Here is a 21,334-nt window from a genome sequence, read left to right on the forward strand (position 1 = left end):
CCAGCTGCCTGAGCTGCTAGGATTACAGGTTGTGCCACTGTGCCTGGCCTATATCACAGTCTTGTATTATGAAAGTAATTTAACTTATGTGCAGGTATGCATAAGATAAAATTCTAGACGTGGAATTTGTGTATTAACAGCTATGTGCTTTTGTAATTAATTTTTTAACAGTTTTCCTGCTACAGATTTTGTATCAGTTTATTCATCTCAAAAGTGTACATATGCAGTGACTTGGTTTATTATTCATATCACTCAATATGTTGCAAATCTATGTTGTTTTAAACAATGGTTCTATGGTACTCTTCAGAACATATTTGTAAGATAAAATAGTATACCCTCATGCTTCTTTTTTATTTGTCACAATAAACATTGAGTAGAAATTTTCCATGTGTAGATTATTATAGCAATTACAAAAGACATGTTATACTTCAAAGAGTACATGATACTTTAAAGAGCAATGATAGCCATTTTTTTTGCCTTTTATTGTGCATCTCCTATGTGCCAACCATTATATTGACTTTATATATATTATAATCTCTAAACCTTAAAATAATTTCATAAGATGATAGAATTTATTGTCTTCATAGGAATCTTAGGCTAATAAATTTCAGGCTTAAGATTTGATTTCAAGTTTGATTCTGCCCCCTATGTTCTTATCATATTTTAAAGATTAGTGACTAATGTCATTTAGTTCACTTTGGTATTTCAGTCTTTCTCTCTCCTTATTGTGGACAATTAGAATGCTGTGATTTCAGGCAATGTCTTGGTCTTTTGAAGTTCTAGTTTTCAAATTAAAGAAGGCCTAATTATAACTTGTAAGAATTTAGAAGCTCCAAGGCTAAGGAGTTGAAAGTGTGTGTGTGTGTGTGTGTGTGTGTGTGTGTGTGTGTGAGATGTCTGTGTAAAAGAAAGCATGCACACTTGCTTTTCTGAGAAGAGATGTTAATTATTTTAAATAGATGCCTCTTTGCTGTACGCTAACTTATTTGAGTTTTGAAAATTATGGAAAAATGTTAAAACTGCAGATTACTGGAGAGAGAAGATGGGTACAAGTAGTGGTGAATAATAGTAATTGGGTCATGATGCTTGATTTTTATCTACCAGTAACTTAGTTGTTGTTTGAATGGTCTTGTTTTACTATGTAAGATTTGGCCTATCAGCATTATTTTAAAATATATCCTAGATATTGTTTTAATTATATTTGATTTAGAGTCTACCACAACCACTAAGTTGACAGTGCTTTTGTAAGAAAATTTTGGTCCGTATCTTTCCCAAGTTGACAAATTGTGTGACACAGCTCACATTTTCCAGACTTATTTTTTTTTTAAATAACAAATAATTGTTTACATTTTGGATTCTTTTAATTTCAGTTTTTTTCCCCTTCCCATCCCATTTGCAGACATTTCAACCTACGAATGAAGAGGGATACTTCCCTTTTTAGTGATGAATTTAAAGTAGAAACATCAAATAAAGTACTTGATTATGATACCTCTCATATTTACACTGGACATATTTATGGTAAGTTCAACCTTACATAATCCCTTTCTTTATTTTTTTTTAACACAAGGAAGTATATATTTTAAAAAAAAAAAGCATAAGAAAAGTATAAGGGGCAGGGAGGTAGCTCAGTGGTACAGTGCTTACCTAGCATGCTTGAGGTCCTGGGTTTTTTCTCCAGTTAACAAAAAAGGAAAAGCAAAGCATAGCAGATATTTCAGAAAAGTTGATACAAATCTTGAGAATTCAAACTATTGGAGGCAGTGAAAAAGACAGAATACCTTTCCATTTAGCTTCCCAAAGTACTAGCAGATGCTCAGATTCTCTTTAAGAATCAACCCTGCCAGTTTGTCATCTGGGGCCCTTGCTCTTGGAAGTCCACACTCAAAAAGCAGCTACATTGCCTGTGCTATGGATCTTTGGTTCAGATTTGGATGATTCCTGGGGATGGATGTTAGATGGAATCATGGCTTCACATCAGGGAAGAAGAGATGGTGGGGCTGGGAGGTGTTGACAACTGATTCAGACAAAGATGATCACAGGTGATTCTTACTTAGGAGATTTCTTCTGTATCACAAGACAATCCTGCTAGTTTTGCACATTCTTCTTCCCAGCCTTCCACACAATGAGCAAGCACTTGCCTTTGCCCTAGAAGTCCAAACCAAGCCCCTATAAAAATAATCCCTAAATAAGAGTGATCTACCTTGATCCTCTTTGAGCATAATATATGCTAATACCTTAGACCTGTAGTAAATTTTATGAGTTCTTTATCCTGTTTAAAAAAAAAAAATTCTGATGAGAATGAGTGAGTTGTGAAGGGTAGGTGTTTTTTGAAAAATGAAGTAATCTTTGGACTTGTCTTTACATATATGTTTATGTGAATTATGAGATAACTAGCTTCTGAAAGGTATAAATTTTTTTGAAATGTATAAAATTTTGACATTATTAATAGTTACAAACTGTTAGTATTTAAAAAAATTTTTTTTTGATGACTTTTGATTTTCTGATCTTCCAAGGAAGAAATTAACAGTAACTTAATTGTGTTTTGTAAGAACACAGGGGGGAAAAACCCCCCAAAAAACAAAAACAGAACAAAGATTATATTAGCTAAAAATAATGTGATGAAGACATTCATTTGAAAATCTTTCCAGGTCCTTCCTTCATGAGATTCTGTTTGATTTTCTTCAGTTCTAACAAATTTCTCTCATGACATCAGTTTAAAAAGTTGTTAGGAGCTGGGTGCAGTGGTACATGCCTGTAATCCTAGTGACTTGGGAGGCTGAGGCAGGAGGATTGCAAGGTTGAGGCCAACCTCAGTAGTTTAGCAAGGCCAACCTCAGCAGTTAAGCAAGACTCTGTCTCAAAATAAAATAAGAAATTAATTAAATAAATAAATACATAAAGGGATATAACTCAGTAGTAAACTGCCCCTGGCTGGGTTAAATCCCCAGAACCAAAAACCAAACCAACCAAACAACAACAACAACAACAACAAAAGTTGTTCGGAGGCATGAGTGGCACACTTAACCTTAAAAATTACATATGACAAATAGTGTGGGAAGAACAGAACAATTATAAAAGTCATAAAATAACTTTGAAAACAGTTGGAGTCTTCTAGGGTACTGGAGGGGAGGGCAAAATGTCATTGTGTTGTAACTGTACGTTAATAAATACTCAAGATGATCCCCAGTTTTTAAGAGAAATTGAAATTTATTTCTATATATTAGATTTTCACTCAATCATAAATTATGAGAACATAAATGCTTTTAGAACTGTTTTAGATTTTTGATTATGCCAAGTAAATGAGGTGTTTCTATACGTAAACTTTCTTATTTATAGACTAATGCTAGTTTTTAAATGTTTTTTGTGCTCTTATAATTTTGTAACCAAAGGAAAGTATTTTTATATCAATCTAGTGTACTGTTACTTTCTTGATCATTTATCTTGGTGAGCAAATAACTTAGTAGTCTCTGCCCTTTTTTGCTGTGTGATGTTCAAGAAAAGTAAAAGTGTATAAATGAATTTGCAGATAAAAATGATATAATTTAAAATATGTGTCTTGGGCTCTTACTATCAGTATATAATTAATTCAAAGTCAACTAATTATATTTCAGTGTATAATTAATTCAAAGTCAACTAATTATCCCTAACAAGAAAGTATGGAAAGCCTGGGGCTGGAGATATAGCTTTAATGGTAGAGCATGTATTTAGCATGTGTGAGGCCTTGGGTTTTATCCCCAGCATGGGATAAAACAAAACTAAAAAGAAATTATGGGGAAAGCCTGTTTTTTTCTTTGATTCTTTTCTTTTTGTGATACTGGGGATAGGGCCCATGGAAGCCTGTTTAATGAGAGTTAGACTTTTTTTTTTTTTTAGGTTTTGCTATGTTGCCCAGTCTTGCTTTCAACTCCTGGTCTCAAGGGATTTTGCTCCTTCTTCTTCAGCCTCTTGAGTAGCTGTGTTTAAGGACTTATACTACCACACCTGGCTTCAGTAAATATGACTTTTAAAACTTCCTTAAGGGTAGAAGGTGTGCATTTGTAATCCCAGTTACTAGGAAGGCTGAGATAAGAGGATACCTTGAGCCCAAAGGAAAGTGAGCCCAGGAGTTTGAGGCCAATCTGGGCAACATAGCTAGAAGTTAACTCTAAACAATAACAAAACCAAAAAGAATAGGGGGACTGGGGAGTGTTGCTCAGTGGTAAAATACTGGTATAGCATGCTTGAGGTCCTGGGTACCATCCCCAGCATGGAAAAAATTAAGTAAAAGCCTCTTTCTCTATTTCTCACCCCTTTATATCATTTGATTTTGGTGCTCAGATTTTGTGACTTTATTAAAATCTCAAAGTATCCTTCCAGTGTTTTATTTTTTTATATTTGTAGTTGGACAGCATGCCTTTATTTTATTTATTTATTTATGTGGTGCTGAGGATCAACCCAGTGCCTCACACATGCTAGGCAAGTTCTCTGTTACTGAGCTACAGCCCCAGCCCTCCTTCCAGTATTTTCTTTCACTATAAAACTATAATTGATGGAAAAGTATTATAAATCTTTGTCCAATATCTTAAAAGGGATTGTTGATATACCTTTGTTCAAATTGCTTTTGAAATACTTAACGTGTTTCCATTTTAAAATGCTTTTATAAAAACCTCAAGGTGTCAAGGAAGTCAAAAGACTTACGTTTAGTATGTCAGGTGGGAAAGAGCTTTTTTTTTTTTTCTCACAATATTTAAAGCAAAATTTTCAAAAGATTCTTTGAGTATATTTATTCTGAAGGTGTATACTTTACTAGTGGGTCTCCTTGCTTCTAAGTTTAACAGTTACTTATTAGATGATTTACTATGTGGATGCCAGGTATTGGACTAGATGCTAGGAATGATTGCCATAAAGATTGATGTTCTATACCATTTGACCCTGTTATTCTACTCCTTGGATATACCCTAAGGACTTAAAGTCAGCACACTACAGTGACACAGCCACGTCAGTGTTTATAGCAGCTCATTTCATAATAGCTAAGCTATGGAACCAACTTAGGTGACCTTCAATAGATGAATGGGTAAAAAAAAAGTGGTATATGTACACAATGAAATATTACTGAGTCATAAAGAAGCATGGAATTATGGCATTTACCAGAAAATGGATGTAACTGGAGACTATCATGCTAAGTAAAATAAGCCAGTCCCCAAACAAAAGGCTGAATTTTTCTCTCCGATATATGGATGCTAACAACATTAAAGTGTGTATGGTGGGGAGGGGAGAATAGAAATTCATTGGATTAGACAATAGGGAATGAATGGAAAGGAGAAAGGATGGGAATAGAAAAGGCAGTAGAATGAATTGAACATAACTTTCCTATGCTCATATATAAATATATGATCTGCAAAACTCAACATCATGTACAACCACAAGAACGAAATCCTAATTAGAATAAGTTATACTCCATGTATGTATAACATGTCAAAATAAATTCTACTATCATGTGTATCTAAAGGAACAAATAAAAAAAAAGTGGGAAAAAAAGCCTGTGATGTTTTAAATAGACTTAAAGACAAAAATAACATGATTATCTCAGTAGGTGCAGAAAAAGCATTTGACAAAGTACAGCATCCATTCTTGTTTAAAACATTAGAAAAACTAGGGATAGAAGGAACTTACCTCAACATTGTAAAGGCTATATATGACAAACCCAAGGCTGGCTTTATTCTGAATGGAGAAAAACTGGAAGCATTTCCTCTAAAAACAAAACTAAGACAAGAATGCCCACTTTTACCACTCCTATTCAACATAGTCCTTGAAACTCTAGCCAGATCAATTAGGCAATTGAAGGAAATTAAAGGTTATGAATAGTAAAAGAAGATCTCAAATTATATCTGCTTGCCAATGCGATAATCCAAAAAACTCTATCAGAAGTCTTTTAGAGCTCATAGATGAATTCAACAAAGTAGCAGGATATGACATCAACACCCATAAATGAATTTCACTCCTACACTACAATGGTGAATCTGCTGAAAAGAAATTAGGAAAACTATCCCATTCACAATAGCTTCAAAATGAAAAGGGAAAACAAGCAAACAAACCAAAAAACCACCTGAACAAACTTGGGAATCAGTTTATCACAAGAGGTGAAGGATTTCTGTAATGAAAACTATAGAACACTAAAGAAAGAAATTGAAAAAAACCTTAGAAGATTAGAAAGACTACCCATTTTCTTTGATAAGCAGAATTAATGTTGTTAAAATGTTCATATTACCAAACACACTCTACAGATTCAATGCAGTTCCCACTAAAATTCCAGTGATGTTCTTCACAGAAATAGAAAAAGCAGTCATGAAATTCATTTGGAAAAATGAGAAACCCAGAATAGCCAAAGCAATCCTTAACATTAGCAAGAAATGTGAAGCAGGAGGCATCACAATACCACACCTCAAATTATACTACAGAGCTATAGCAACAGAAACAGCATGGTACTGGCACCAAAACAGGCATGAAGACCAATGGAATAGAATGTAAGACACAAAGACAAACCCACATAAATATAGTTATCTAGACAAAGGTGCCAAAAACATACATTGGAGAAAAGATAGCCTTTTTAATAAATCGTGCTGGGAAATTCCATATGTACTAGAATGAAATTTAACCTCTATCTCTCACCCTGCACAAAAGTCAACTCAAAGTGGATCAAGGCCTAGGTATTAGACCAGAAACCCTACCCCAGCTAGAAGAAAATGTAGGCCCAAGTCTTCAACATAGCAGCTCAGGAACAGACTTCCTTAGCAAGATTCCTAAAGTGCAAGAAGTAAAATAAAAGCATCAGTAAATGGGATGGCATCAAATTAAAAAGCTTCTTCATGGCAAAGGAAACAGGAGTGTGAAGAGAAAGCCTATAGAATGGGAGAAAAAACAAATAACCCAGTCAATAAATACAGGAACTGAACAGGCACTTCACAGAAAAAATACAAATGGTCAACAAAAATGAAAAAAAAAATTGTCAACATCTCTAGCAATTAGAGAAATGCAAATTAAAACTAACACTGAGATTTCATCTAAGAATGACAATTATCAAGAATATAGGTGGGCTGGGGATGTGGCTCAAGCGGTAGCACGCTCGCCTGGCATGCGTGCGGCCCGGGTTCGATCCTCAGCACCACATACCAACAAAGATGTTGTGTCCGCCGAGAACTAAAAAATAAATATTAAAAATTATCTCTCTCTCTCTCTCTCTCTCTCTCTTCTCTCTCTCTTTAAAAAAAAAAAGAATATAGGTAATAGTAAATATTGGTGAGGATGTGAGGAAAAGGGTACACTCATACATTGTTGGTGGGACTGTAAATTGGTGCAACCACTCTGGAAAGCAGTTGGGAGATTCCTGAAAAATCTAGGAATGGATTTGACTCAGCTACCCCATATCACAGTATATATTTCAAAGCATTTAAAATCAGCATACCATAGTGATGCCACCACATCAACGTTTATAATGCACAATTCTCAATAGCTAAACAATAGAACCAACCTAGATTCCCTTCAATAGAAGAATGGATAAAGAAAATGTGGTATATATAAACAATGGAGTATTACTCAGCCATAAAGAAGAATGACTGTGGCATTTGCTGGTAAATGAATGAAACTGAAGGCGCTCATGCTAAGTGAAATAAGCCAATCCGCAAAGTCAAAGGTCATATATTATTTCTTATATGTGGAAGCAATCTAAAATAAAGTAGGAAGAATTAAAAAAAAGAAGTAAGATCAGTGGAGTAGACAAAGGAGGGGATTGAAGGGAAGTGGGGGAGAGATGGGATAAAGAAAGACAATGGAATGAATCTGACCTAATATTCCTATGTACATGTATGAATATACCACAGTTATATATTTATAACAAGATACAAATCGAAAAAAACAAACTATAAGTAATAGCAGAAAGATCAGTGGAGTGGAGGGAAGGGAATGGTGGTAGGAGTAATGAAGAGGAAGGAGACATACTCGGGATTGAATTAGAACAAATTATAGTCCTGCATCTATAATTGTGTCCAAAAAAATTCACTTGTCATGTATAACTAAAAAGAACCAATAAAAAGACTGATGTTCTATTTTTTATTGTTAGTGATTATATGTTTCAGCTAAATGCTAGTTGTTGTTCATATCTCAAATTCAACTTGATATTTTTATGTGGAAATTAATTTCCCCAGTAAATTTGTACTCAGTATTTTTGAAAAAAATGTGTAAGAATTGATTTTTAAAGGATAATGAATTTACTCTTCATTTGCAAATTAAAATTTGAGGAATTTGTTGTTTTTATTAATAGGTGAAGAAGGAAGTTTTAGCCATGGGTCTGTTATTGATGGAAGATTTGAAGGATTCATCCAGACTCGTGGTGGAACATTTTATGTTGAGCCAGCAGAGAGATATATTAAAGACCGAGTTCTCCCATTTCACTCTGTCATTTATCATGAAGATGATATTAGTAAGTACTTAAATTTTATCAGTAGTAACTTTTTGCAAAAAGGCATAAGAATAGTTAAAACTATGTGAAGACAAATGAAGCCTGAGCTATTTTCTTTCCTAAAACATTTATCAGGCTAGAAAACAGTTTTACGAAGTCTCAATTAAATGAATAATGCATCTATATAGTGGGTCAGTTTTCTTGTCAATCCACATCACTCCTGCTTAAAACCAGTTCTGTGTGAACTGTCAGTCAGTCAGATCCAGTTGAATCGGGAATGCTATATTCTGATATCAGCCAGGCTAATGCCTACACTTGTGTTTTTATGGCCTACTGAGGGTATAACATTATTATCTTCTTATATAAGTTATCATGTGTGTATAATATTTATGGAACATTTTAGGTATTTTTGTGATTTCTAAATCCTTTGAGTCTTTCTGGAATATTGAAATAATGACTTGATCTCAGTTTGATGTCCCCCCCCCCCCCCCACTGCTGTGACTGAAAGACCTGACCAGAAAAACTGTAGAGGAGGAGAAAAAGTTTCTTTAGGGGCTCATGGTTTCAGAGGTCTCAGTCCATAAGTGGCTGGCTCCATTTTTTTGGGTTCAAGATTAGGCAGGGCATCATTACTGAAGAGTGTGGCTGAGGGAAGCAGCTCACATAACCATCAGAAAGCAGAGAGAAACTCCACTCACCAGCTACAAATGTACACCCTAAAGCTATGCCCCCACACCTCCAGCCATACCTCACTTGCCTTCAGTCACAGCTTAATCCCATCAGGTGATTAATTCACTGATTGGGTTAAGGCTCTCGTAACCCCTGTCATTTCTTAACTTTCTTTCATTGTCTTTTTTTTTTTTTAAAGAGAGAGTGAGAGAGAGAATTTTTTTTTAATATTTATTTTTTAGTATTTGGCGGACACAACATCTTTGTTTGTATGTGGTGCTGAGGATTGAACCCGGTCCGCATGCATGCCAGGCGAGCGCGATACCGCTTGAACCACATCCCCAGCCCTCTTTCATTGTCTTATATATGAACTTTTGGTGACATCTCATATCCAAACCATAACATTTGGTTAGATTCCAGGTTAATCGTGGATTTTGTCCTCTTCTGTGGTCTTTATATAATGATAATTTATTTGGAGAATTCTTTTTCTGTATTTTAAGAATAGAAAACATGCCAGGTACAGTGGCACATGCTGGTAATCCCAGTGATACAGGGAGGTTGAGGCAGGATGGCAAATTCAAAGCCAGCCTCAGTAACTTAGTAGTGAGCCCTAAGCAATTTAGGGAGACTGTGTCTCAAAATAAAAAATAAAAAGGGGCTGGGATGTTGCTCAGTGGGTAAGTACCTTTGAGTTCAATCCTGGGTTCCAAAAAAAAAAACAAAACCAAAACCAAACCAAAATAATCCCCACACGTATGTATATTCCTCTAAGAATATAAGTTTCTCATATAAATAAAATAATACTCTTTATTTTATTTATTTATTATTGTTATTAGGCTCATCTCTGAGTTTTTGCCTGTTTTTCTAACTTGGTAGCTTCCTTCTGGCTTTATTTTTTTCCCTTACAGACATGAATATATTATCAATAATTGCATTCTCACTCCTAGTAAAATACTGGTAAACCTCAACCATTTTAATTTTTTTTGCTCCATCAGTTCTGACAGTTTCTGTACTTCCATCTGTTCAACTGCTTGTTATTGCCGATGCTGAATTACTATTGAAAACAGCATAACAACTTACTAACCCATAAATTCATTAACACTGCTTGCCTGCATTTTCACTCATCCATATTCGAGTCCTCTTCCAGCTTTATCTCCTGGTATTTCAAACTCTGCGTATCTCTTCAACCTCCAAACTACAATCCTCTTGCATTAGTAGGAATATGTATTCTGTGGATTTTCTTTCTTTCTGTTAATAGAATTTTCATCCACATGGTATGTGCCTTGCTTGGTAATTTTCTTAATTTTAATCTTTTTGTAAATTTACCTCTACTATCAAGGTATGTAAGTTTCTCCAATTCTTTTGCTCCTTTAAATTCCAAATACCATTTATCTGTGCAGTGGATTATTCATAAATGCTTAGTGAAATATTGAAATACTATCCCTGGAATGCTTTTTTTCCAAAATTAAGACCTTTTAGGGAAAGGTCTAAGAGGAAGAGTAATTTGACAGATTATTTTTTCCTTCCCATTGTGCTATAATCATACTTTTACTTTGTTTTACACTTCCCTTTAGTACTTTTTAGTACTTCTATTTGTTCTGCCTCTTATGATTTTTATTACTGTGCCTTCTCTCTCTCGTTTTCCTCCTTATTATCTACTTGTACAGAGTTCAAACACATTGTTTTTTCTTCACTTTCATTTATTTCTTGTAATTACATTCTCCCCATTTTTCATGCTACAGTAATTTTCAAATATCTTAATTTATGCTAACATTTCTTTTTCCCCAAAGTTGATGGGTTAGCTTGGAGGATCAGTGACATTGGATACAAATTAGTTTTCTTTTCTTTTTGCTATTTAACTTTATTATTAATTTTGGTTCTTATTTTTATACTCATTCAGGTAAATATATGTTCATTATGTATTTATAACATAATATATATTATAAGTTCAGTAAGAAGGCCTTTTGATGTTCTTTTCAGTATTAAATATCAGTAGTGGTATTAACACTTAAAAGTAGTGTTAAACTACTAAAGTCAGCTTTTTGTTGCTGTGACCAAAATACTTGGCAAGAATTAACTTAGAGGAGGGAAAGTTTATTTGGGGCTCATGGTTTTAGAGGTCTTAGGCCACAGATTACCGACTCCGTTGCTGTGGGCCTTAGGCAGTGGATCAAGGGGAAAGGGGCCACTCAGGTCTTCCTGCCACACCCCACCTGTTTATAATTACCTCCCAGTCAGCCTAGTTAAAGTAGGATGGACTGATCAGGTAACAGCTCTTATAATCCATTCATATCACTTCTGAATTCCTGCATTAACACAGTAGCTTTGGTTGGTGGTGGGGCATCTCATATTCAGGTCATAACAAGTAGGAATGTTTAAAGTGATTTTGTTTGCCACTTACCTGGTAAATGAAATGTAGTGATATGACGGTGAAAGCACAGGAAAGAATTTCCTTGAATAGTTTTGAAATTACGATGTTTACAGAAAAGTAATAATGATAATTTTGTTTTTTCTTTCTTTTTTTTGAGACACGTGTGGTCTTCGTATGCTGCTTAGGCTGGCCTTAAACTTGTGATCCTCCTGCCTCAGCCTCCTAAGTAGCAGGAATTATAGATATGCATCAAGATTTTCAGATAGTTTTTCAGAAGTAATTGATTCTAGACCAATATTAGCAAACTTATTCTATAATATAGATAGCCCATAAATAGTAATATTTTTGGCTTTGAGGACCATGTGAATTCTGTTGCAGTGACCTGCCATTATAGTGTAAAAACAGCCAAAGGAACATGTAAAATGAGTATGGCTATTTTCTAATAAAATTTTATGGACATTTTAAATTTGATTGTTATACAATTTCCATAAGATGCAAAATATTCTTTTGATTTTTTTCTACTGTTTATAATTGTAAATACCATCCTAGCTTGCATGCTAAACAAAAACAGGTAGTAGCACTTATTTGCACATTGTTTTTATGTACCACTGTTCTAGGGGTGAAGAGCTCAATTTACTTTTAATTGACCCTTTTAGCCTCTCTGTGTTAGAATATTAAAGGTTTTAAAACTAGCAGTAAGAGAGTTGTTTGCTTAATATGTACCTAGTATGATATAAAGTTCTTTACTTGCATTATTTAACTTCATCCTCACCATATCTTTACAAAATATAGACATGCATATTATTCCTTCTTGATAGGTGAGGAAAAGAATACTTCGAAGACTTAGGTCACTTGATTGTGGACTTCATGCTCTTTCATGCTCTTTTGTTTCACCCATGGGAAAAAAATGTGAAGTCTCATTGTCCTTTATTCCAGGGATTTCTGGGGCTTTACTGAAATTTGTAAGTCTCCCTCAAATCATACATTTGTATCTTGTGCTGCTATAGGCCAAATTCTCTCCTAAATATGTTTTGTAATGGGTGTTTTTGTTTTATACCTAATTAAAAGAAAGAGGCTGTCCTTTAACATATTATTATTTTCATATAATTTACATAAGTGACAGTAATTTATTTTCATGATGGAAGTACTATTTGATTGTTTATATCATTGTATATGCCTAAATGGATTTGGTATCTCTGTATGTGTTACTCTCAGAAACACGTGGTAGGGGAAATATACCAACCTTGGGTAGGGATTCTGATGAGGATTTGACTGCTCTCCTCTTAATACTGTTTTTGCAGCTGTACATATAAATGTATAAAACCTCAGTGAAAATGATATTGCTATTCTGGAGAGCCTTAGGGAATGCTTCTGAAGCTGTACCAGAACACAGAGACAGTTTTTAGCAAAAATATTTAATAACATGTTCCAGATGCTATGATACCGAGTTAGATGTGATGGTGATAACTATGTATAGTTACCAGCTTAAAATTCACACTTGTTCTATTCTGTATTGAGGTAATAAAAAGAACTCTCTAGGACATAGAAGTGCGAACAGTTATGACAAGGTAAGAATACCACTTAATCCTCTGTCTCTGAGCATGGTTATTTTGAAGAAACAGAAAAACACTGTTCAGTAAACTATAATAATAATAATCTTAAGTTGGACCACTTTTAAGGTCATAGAACTGTGATAGCTTGAAGTCATTAGTTGTGTAGTTAGTGCATGCACCCTTGCATCCTTTTGTTTACTACCTAAGAGGCAAAGGTAAATACATAAAGCTGCTGAATATTTGGGTTTATTCTGATTTGTTTCACATTTATTATTTATTTTTTTGTATTTGGTATAGGAAAGCCCAGGGAGCTTGAATTTGCCCCACGATAGTAGGACACTTTTACTTTTTAACATGTGTATTATTTATAGCTATACTTGTTTCTCCTTTATCTTGTGCTTCAGTGGAAAGACCCCTAATTTCTGTACTTAATTTAATTTTGTTATTTTACCATTTCAACATGGAGACCTTAATCTTGTAGAAATGTACTCATTAGTGGAAATTTCAGGATATTGCTTTAATTTTTTCTTTTTTTGTACCTGGGATTGAACCCATGGGTTCTTAATCACTAAACTATATTCCTCACCCACATTTATTTTTAATTTTGAGACAGGGTCTTGCTAAGTTGCTTAGGACCTTGCTAAGTTACTGAGGCTGGTCTCAAACTTTTGATCCTTCTGGCTCAGCCTCCTGAGTCACTGGGATTACAGGTGTGTGCCATCATGCCCGGCTGCTTCTAAAATCTTTAAAAAAAATCAATTAATTTCATATTGTGCCACTTTTCCTCCCCCTGTACTGTGGCAAACCCAGTGGCACTCTCCAACTGAGGTTTATCGCCAGCTCTCTCTTGTTTTTTACTTTGAGAGAAGTACTTTTATTTTTTTTAACTGAGTTCCCCAGGCTGGCCTCTTGCCTCAGTCTCCCAAATAGCTGGCTTCTAGGTGTGCAATAACATGCCCACCTCTGTATTGTGCTTTTGAGTTGTTGACATAATGAGTTTTTTCATACATACTGAGGCTTCCAACTCTTTTTGTGGGGAGGAGGGACAAAGGGAAGTAGGAATAGATTGAAGAAAGGATTGAATTAGAAAGTATTGATAATAGCTAGCATAGTTCATATCTAATATTATCAGATTAAGCATGTAATTTATAACATGAAATTCTTTAAAAAATAGTCTCCTTGTCATATCTAGGTGCATTCTGGAGCTTGGAAATCTGCTTATACCTTTTGAGTTATGACAAACTATGGGAGAATTGGGAAGGTTGAGGCATGGAGTGCTCTGTTTGACAATTAGTTCGAAACTGAATGTGTTTAATGAGATGATTATAAGAACCTATGACTTCAGAACTCTCACAGTGTATATAAGTGTAGTTATTCTTGCTACTATATTATTTAATTTACATGCTTAACCTAGCATTTATCTTAAATACTAAACTTATTTAAGCACAGTGATAGTATTTGAAAGAAATATAAAATTCAGTGTTCAGTGTTCTACCACTTAGCTACATTCCTTATTTTGAGATAGGGTCTTGCAGAGTTGCCCAGGCTGGCCTGAAACTTGAAGTTGCTGGAATTACAGGTGTGTGCCACTGGCCCAGCAATGATCTTTTTTTTTTTTTTTTTTTTTTTTTGGTACTGGGGATTAAACCCAGGGGTACTTAACCACTGAGTCACATTCCCCAGCCCTTTTGAACAATTTTTTATTTTGAGACAGGGTCTCACTAAGTTGCTTAGGGCCTCACTATGTTGCTGATGCTGGTTTGAACTTGTGATCCTCCTGCCTCAGCCTCCTGAGTTGCTGAGATTACAGGCATGCCCCACTGCACTTGGCAATAGTATCTTAATATATTGTTTGTAGGAGTGTTTCTTCAATTGCTCCACAAAAATATTTCATAATTTTTAAAAATTCAAAACTTAAACTAGGTTCACACACCGCATTTGATTGTCAACATTTCTAAGTCTGCTACTTAAAAAATTTTTTTTTTAGTTGTAGATAGGCACAATATCTTTATTTTTATTTGTTTATTTGTTTTTTTTTTTTATGTGGTGCTGAGGATCAAACCCAGGCCTCACACGTGCAAGGCAAGCACTGTACCCCTGAATTACAACTCCAGCCCCTAATTGTACCACTTTTAAACAGTTTTACAGAGGAAAAATTAACATCAAACAAACTGCTCATATATAAAGTAAACATTTAGTAACTGTTGGCATATGTATAAATCTGTGAAACTATTACCTTAATCAATGTGGTGAACATATTCATTATCCCCAAGACCTTCCTTCTTAGTGTAATCCTTTTTTTCCTGCCTACCCTCTTTTACCTTCTGTTTTTAATCAGGCAATGATAGTTTGTATTTTTTTAATTGTATGTAAATGTAGTTTTACATTGTGTAATCATAAAAAATCTGGCTTCTTAGCATAATTATTTTGAGATTCATATTAATGTCATGTATATTAGTAGTTCATTTGTTTTCATTGGTGAGTATTATTCTGTTGTATAGATACCATAATCTGTTTATATATTTACCTGTTGGACATGTAGGTTGTTTCTAGGTCTTGGTTAATAAAAACCAGACTGTATTTTTTTAATATAGTCTGGTTTTTATAAATATTAAATTTATTTTTTTAAATTAAAAAAATAAATTTAATATTTATTTTTTAGTTGTAGTTGGACACAATACTTTTATCTATTTATTTATTTATTTTTATGTGATGCTGAGGATCTCAGGGCCTCGCATGTACTAGGCAAGCACTCTACTGCTCAGCCACAACCCCAGCCCGAGATTGTAATGTTTTTGATATTAACCCATCAAATATTGTTTTGTTCAAGAGAAGATGACCTTTGAGGTGTTTTTTTTTTTTTTTTTTTTTTTGTACTGGTTATTGAACTAGGAGCACTCAACCACATCACCATCCCTATTTTGTACTTTTATTTAGAGACAGGGTCTCACTGAGTTGTTTAGCACCTTTCTTTTGCTGAGGCTGCCTTGAACTTGTGATCCTCCTGTCTCAGCCTCCTGAGCTGATAGGATTACAGGTGTGAGAAGATGACCTTTGAAAACAGGCAAAAGGATGGGTAAACCTAAGAATTAATAGATAAATCAAAGAGTTAATCTAAGAATTAATAAGATTTTAATTAGCTTTTCTTTTGCTGTCACTAAAATATCTGGCAAGAACAATTTAGAGGAGGTAAACTAATCGTGGCTCACAGTTTCAGAGGTTTAGTGTATGGTTATGACTCTGGGCCCAAGGTGAGGCACAAAGAACATCCTGGTGGGAGGGCATGGCAGAGGAAAGCTGCTTACGACATGGAAACTAGGAAGCAGAGAGAGCCCTACTCACCAGTAACAAAATATAAAACTGAAGGCATGTCCCCAGTGACCCACTTCTTCCAGCCACAACCCACCTGTCTGTAGTTACCACCGGTTAATCCATATCAGTGTAACTGACTAGGTTACAGCCCTCATAATCTTACTACTTCATCTCCAAATCTTCTTTCATTGTCTTACAAATGAGTTTCTGGGGGATACCTCATAACTATAACAGAAGGTCTAGCTTTGGTGCCCAAGCTCTAACGAGATTTTTTTGGAAAATTAAGACAAGCTTGTAGAAGCAAACGAGCCAAAGAATGCTCATTTTATTTTAGTTGCATATGGATTCTTTCTCCTCCAAACTCATATACTTATCATTTAAAGTGTAGCTCAGGTATAATCTGTTCAAAGCCTTTTCTCACTTCACAGTTCCGGGTATCCCTTCTTTACTGATGATATATATTGGTGTGTCCTCCTTATTTTTGAATCTAGTTAGTACTTTATGTGTCTTTGGTCGTGATTGACCTTATAGAACGTGCATGGAGAAAAACCAGCTGTTGGTTGGAAGCATTAATTCAACCAGCATTTAATAACTTGTGGATGATTGCAGAGAGATCTTATCACTTAGCAAGTTAATACTTGTATCTAATACTTGTTTACAAGTCTTATACCTCAGACTGTAAGCTCTTCAAGGGTGCATGTTCTGTGTCATATATTTTTATATCCCTGGGATTTGTTAAATGATAGTTTTTCCTTTTATTGTTTGGTAAATAAATGCAATTATAACATTGATGTACCATTAGGATATCTACGTGCATTCAGGCCTTAGTTTTGAATATGACCCCTGTAATAGTCAATCTGTAAGGATTAAGAACACACTTCCTTACACAAACGACTTAAACTCGTAGACAATTTTTAGTTTTTCATGATACAATGAAGGGTAAAAGGAGGTTATGTAAGCCAGCATTTTACAAATATTTGGCTAATGGATGACCTTTGAAAATAAGCATGAAGCCAGTTGTTGGCTAAAAATTAAATTCAATAAGAATTCATTGGTTTATGAATGTGCAGGAAAAATTAAAAGAGTTTTTAAAAAATACCTTGAGTGCAAATAGTCAGTAATAGAGAGTCAGAATGTGATAAATGCCATAACAAAAAATGTCATTAAAGCACTAGGGTCATATACACCCTGGAAGCCTCAAGGAGATTTAGGCTTTCTGAGCTGTTGGCATTTGATTTGAATCTGGAAGATAAGTGGGTAGGCTTTTGACTGCCTGAGAAAAAAATCTGCAATGACAGGAACTACTACTCTGGCTGCAACAACATTTCCTTTTATCTGCCACTACTCGGGAATTTCAAAAAAGAAAAGAAACTGGCATCTTCTTTGTTATGGTGCCACCAATTTACTGCAATGGATAGGTGTACATTTATTCCCAAATTGAACAAATAGAAATAATCAGTATATTACATATTTCAGTTATAAGTTTTACAGATTTTGTGTTAACTTTCTACTGCTGTGACAAAATGCCTGAGATAATCAACTTATAAAAAGGAAAAGTTTATTTTGGCTCGTGGTTTGAGTCCATGGCTTGTTGGTTCTGTTGCTTTAGGCCTGTGGAAGCACAGTACATTGTGGCCGGAGCACATGGTAAAGAAGACCTGTTTGGGGCTGGGGATGTGGCTCAAGCGGTAGCACGCTCGCCTGGCATGCGTGGCAGGGTTCGATCCTCAGCACCACATATAGATAAGGATGTTGTGTCTGCTGGAAACTAAAAAATGAATATTGGGAAGTTTTCTCTCTCTCAAAAAAAAAAAAAGACCTGTTTACCTCATGGTGGCTGTGAAGCAAATTGAGAGTGACAGGAAGGGGCTGGAATCCCAGGAACTCCTTCAATGGCATGACCCTAGTGACCTGATCTCCTTCCACTAGATTCTAGCTTCTAAAGGTTCCACCACTTCTGTTAGCATCACAGATCTTTTTACCATATAAATATAACAGGTTTAATGACTGATTTTTTTTTTCCTTTCTTTTCTTCTTGCAGTGCTGAGGGTTGAACCCAGGGCCTTATGCATACTAGGCAAGCATTCTGCCTCCATCTCTCCCTCCCTTTGATTGAACCCAGAGCATTATACACTAAACTACATTCCCAGCCCTTTTATATGGTTTTTCACTAGGTTGCCCAGGATGGTCTTGAACCTGCAATCTTCCTGCCTCAGCTTCCCGAGTCACTGGGGTTGTAGATGTGCACTGCTGCACCTGGCGTTGGCTGATATATTTCTTAATTAATTATTTAAATGAGTAATCAGGACAAGACTCTTTTGCTACTGTGAATAGGGCAAAGATTCTGTCCTTTAGTACTTCAGATTCTAGTAATTCTATTTGTAATTGATCAGAATAATAAAACAATATTATTCTTTTTGATCTGACTCCCACAATCCTCTTGAATGCCAGACTAACCCTTTCTAAAAACTGGATGGGGAGTGTATGGCCCTCTTCCCCATCATTATTTCCTGGAAGATCAGTGTATGAGTATTTGTGGAAAAGGAAACTATTTATCTTCAATTTCTTCTAGACACACTGTGTTCCTATTTTTCATGCTCTCCTGCCCTCCCAAAGCAGAATCTGAAACTGGGGGTTTGACAGTATGGGAAGAAAAGGACTCCTGTCCACTGGATTTGAAGAGAGATAAACACTTCAAGTTCTTCTCTCCCCTAGACACTTCGTCTCTGCTTAAAAAAATAAAAAATTTTCATTCTTGTTATTTTTGGCAACTTTGGAAATGAATAGCAGTTTTAGGCAGACTGTAACCCATGATATTCTTCAGATATGATCTTAACAGTTTTATGCATTATCTATCTATGGAATCATTCTACTTTAAACTCAGATAATATAATAAAAGTTGGATGTTTGATTGGATTTGTTGTTTTATAACATGTTATTGGAGAGATTACAACCATTTTTGACTTTTTTTCTTTCTTGTTTTTGTAGTGTTGGGGATTGAACCCAGGGCCTTGTGAATGTGAGACAAGCACTCTACCAACTGAGCTATATCCCCACTCCTACTTTTCACTATTACAGAGTCATCTCATAGTCAAGGCCTTGGACCTTGTAGTCAAGTTGTTAACCTGCCTGTCACATGGAGGGAGGGGTACCTTGCTTGGAGTAGTGAGGATGCAAGAAGTGGGTGTTTTATACATGGTTCCAGGAACAGAATCTATTGTAAATACCTGCCCCCCATGGAATGGATGATTAAGAGTTAATGAGTTATTTCCTCTTTGAGATGATAGGTATCACAATATATGTATTATTTATATTTGTGTTTCCTGTAACAAAAGGAAGAGGTTTGCATGCAAAGGAACTGGAAGAAAGGCAATGGATCTAAAGTTGATCTTTGTTTTAAAGAGGCTGAATATTCTGCACCCATGACTCATTCTTTGTGAAAGAATATGCTGTTTGGCCTTTTCAGGGGAACCACAGTGTATCCTATGATTGTGCATCTCAATGAGGGCTTATTCATTAGTGAACAAAAGCTTTTTCTAGAAATGGGGATTATATTGTCAGTAATTTTAGAGAGAAAATGTCATTGTCCATTTTTATAGTTAATGTGGTGACCAGGAAAAATGGGCTCTTTTAGAAGTTTTTGAAGTATATGGGAAAATTTTATACTTGATCCCCCCCCCCCCCGTTTTAAATTAAGAGAATTTTATATGGACAGAATTTGAAGCACATTATAAATAGTGTTTTGTTGCTTTGGAATTTTTTTTAACTTTAAATATCAGGCTTTACAAGGAATTTGTAGCTTTCATTTCTGATATAAAATATAGTTTACCAAGAAAACACTAAATCTTTTTTTTAATATTTATTTTTTAGTTTTAGGTGGACACAGTATCTTTATTTTATTTTTATGTGGTGCTGAGAATCAAACCCAGTGTCTCACACATGCCAAGCGAGCGCGCTGTCACTTGAGCCACATCCCCAGCCCCGCAGAAAACACAATCTTTTTAAACACTAATATTGATGTTGGTAATATTTAAAATTAGTGTAATAAATAAACATTAATTTCATTATTTTTCATTTCCTTGTACATTATTTAACCATAACAGAGTTTAATATTTTAACAAAAATATATTTTAAAAGTCACAGAACAATTGTAATTTTTCCTACTGATTATTGAGATCACTTGGTATAGTTTCAGTTTGCCAGTTTTATGGCCTGTACTATTTTGGCAAAGCTAAAATAGGTGAAGAAGATTTTTTAATGGGTCTGGAATTGCCAGGCAGCGTTAAGAACTCCTTACATTATAGATCATGACTTTTGAGTGAGAATAGTCATACTTACTAGTTTTTCTTTAGCCCCATTCACCTGCCAAGGGTATAGGTAGAGATTTGAATTTAAGCAATATTTGGTTGAGAGCCAGGGGAGTTGTGTAGGGATAAGGGAGTTGAAGGTGAATGCAGTGGGTCAATTATTATAATAATTGACCATGAAATTTTGAAGTGATTTAGGAGGAGAAAGAATAACCAGTGATAGTGAACAAGGTGGTAGTGTTGTTAAATTGAAGGGTCTTACTGATGTTGAAAGATTATTGGGGTCTAGAGGGAATGTGCTGAAAAGATAGAGTAGATAGAAGGTAGGATGCTGGCATTTACTGGAAGTTGAGATTATAATGGAATTATCAGTAAATTAAGTTCAAAATATAACCATAGAAATGAGAAGCTGAGGTTAAAAAAAAATCTTGAGTATATTGGAAGGATTATCAGCATGGATGTTGGAATCATTAAGAATTATGGGTGATGCCAGAGTGACAGTCAAGATCTAAAAATAAGAAATAGGGAAGTAGTGATTGAAGGGCAGTAAATGCCTATAGTAAGTTGGGTTGATCAGTGGTATAGTTGCATGCCCTGCCACTATACAAATAGTTCTAATAGTCCCAGTACAGAAAGTGATAGATAACTATGTTTGAGAAATTCTGCAGAAGGATGAGCTAAATAAAGC

The 21,334-nt window shown here is 35.0% G+C and overlaps 1 protein-coding gene across 1 annotated transcript in view; it reads left to right on the plus strand.

Annotated features, from left to right (window-relative positions):
- The window catches only part of ADAM10 (ADAM metallopeptidase domain 10), a 150,615-nt gene that overhangs the window by 59,372 nt on the left and 69,909 nt on the right, over positions 1 to 21,334 (plus strand). The window contains exons 3-4 of the mRNA XM_081289709.1: positions 1,400 to 1,518; positions 8,297 to 8,455. Coding sequence (XP_081145835.1) covers positions 1,400 to 1,518; positions 8,297 to 8,455 — 278 coding nt within the window. The remainder of the gene's footprint in view (positions 1 to 1,399; positions 1,519 to 8,296; positions 8,456 to 21,334) is intronic.

This window comes from Spermophilus citellus, assembly GCF_964194105.1.
Source record: "Spermophilus citellus genome assembly, chromosome: 4".
Taxonomy (NCBI): domain Eukaryota; kingdom Metazoa; phylum Chordata; class Mammalia; order Rodentia; family Sciuridae; genus Spermophilus; species Spermophilus citellus.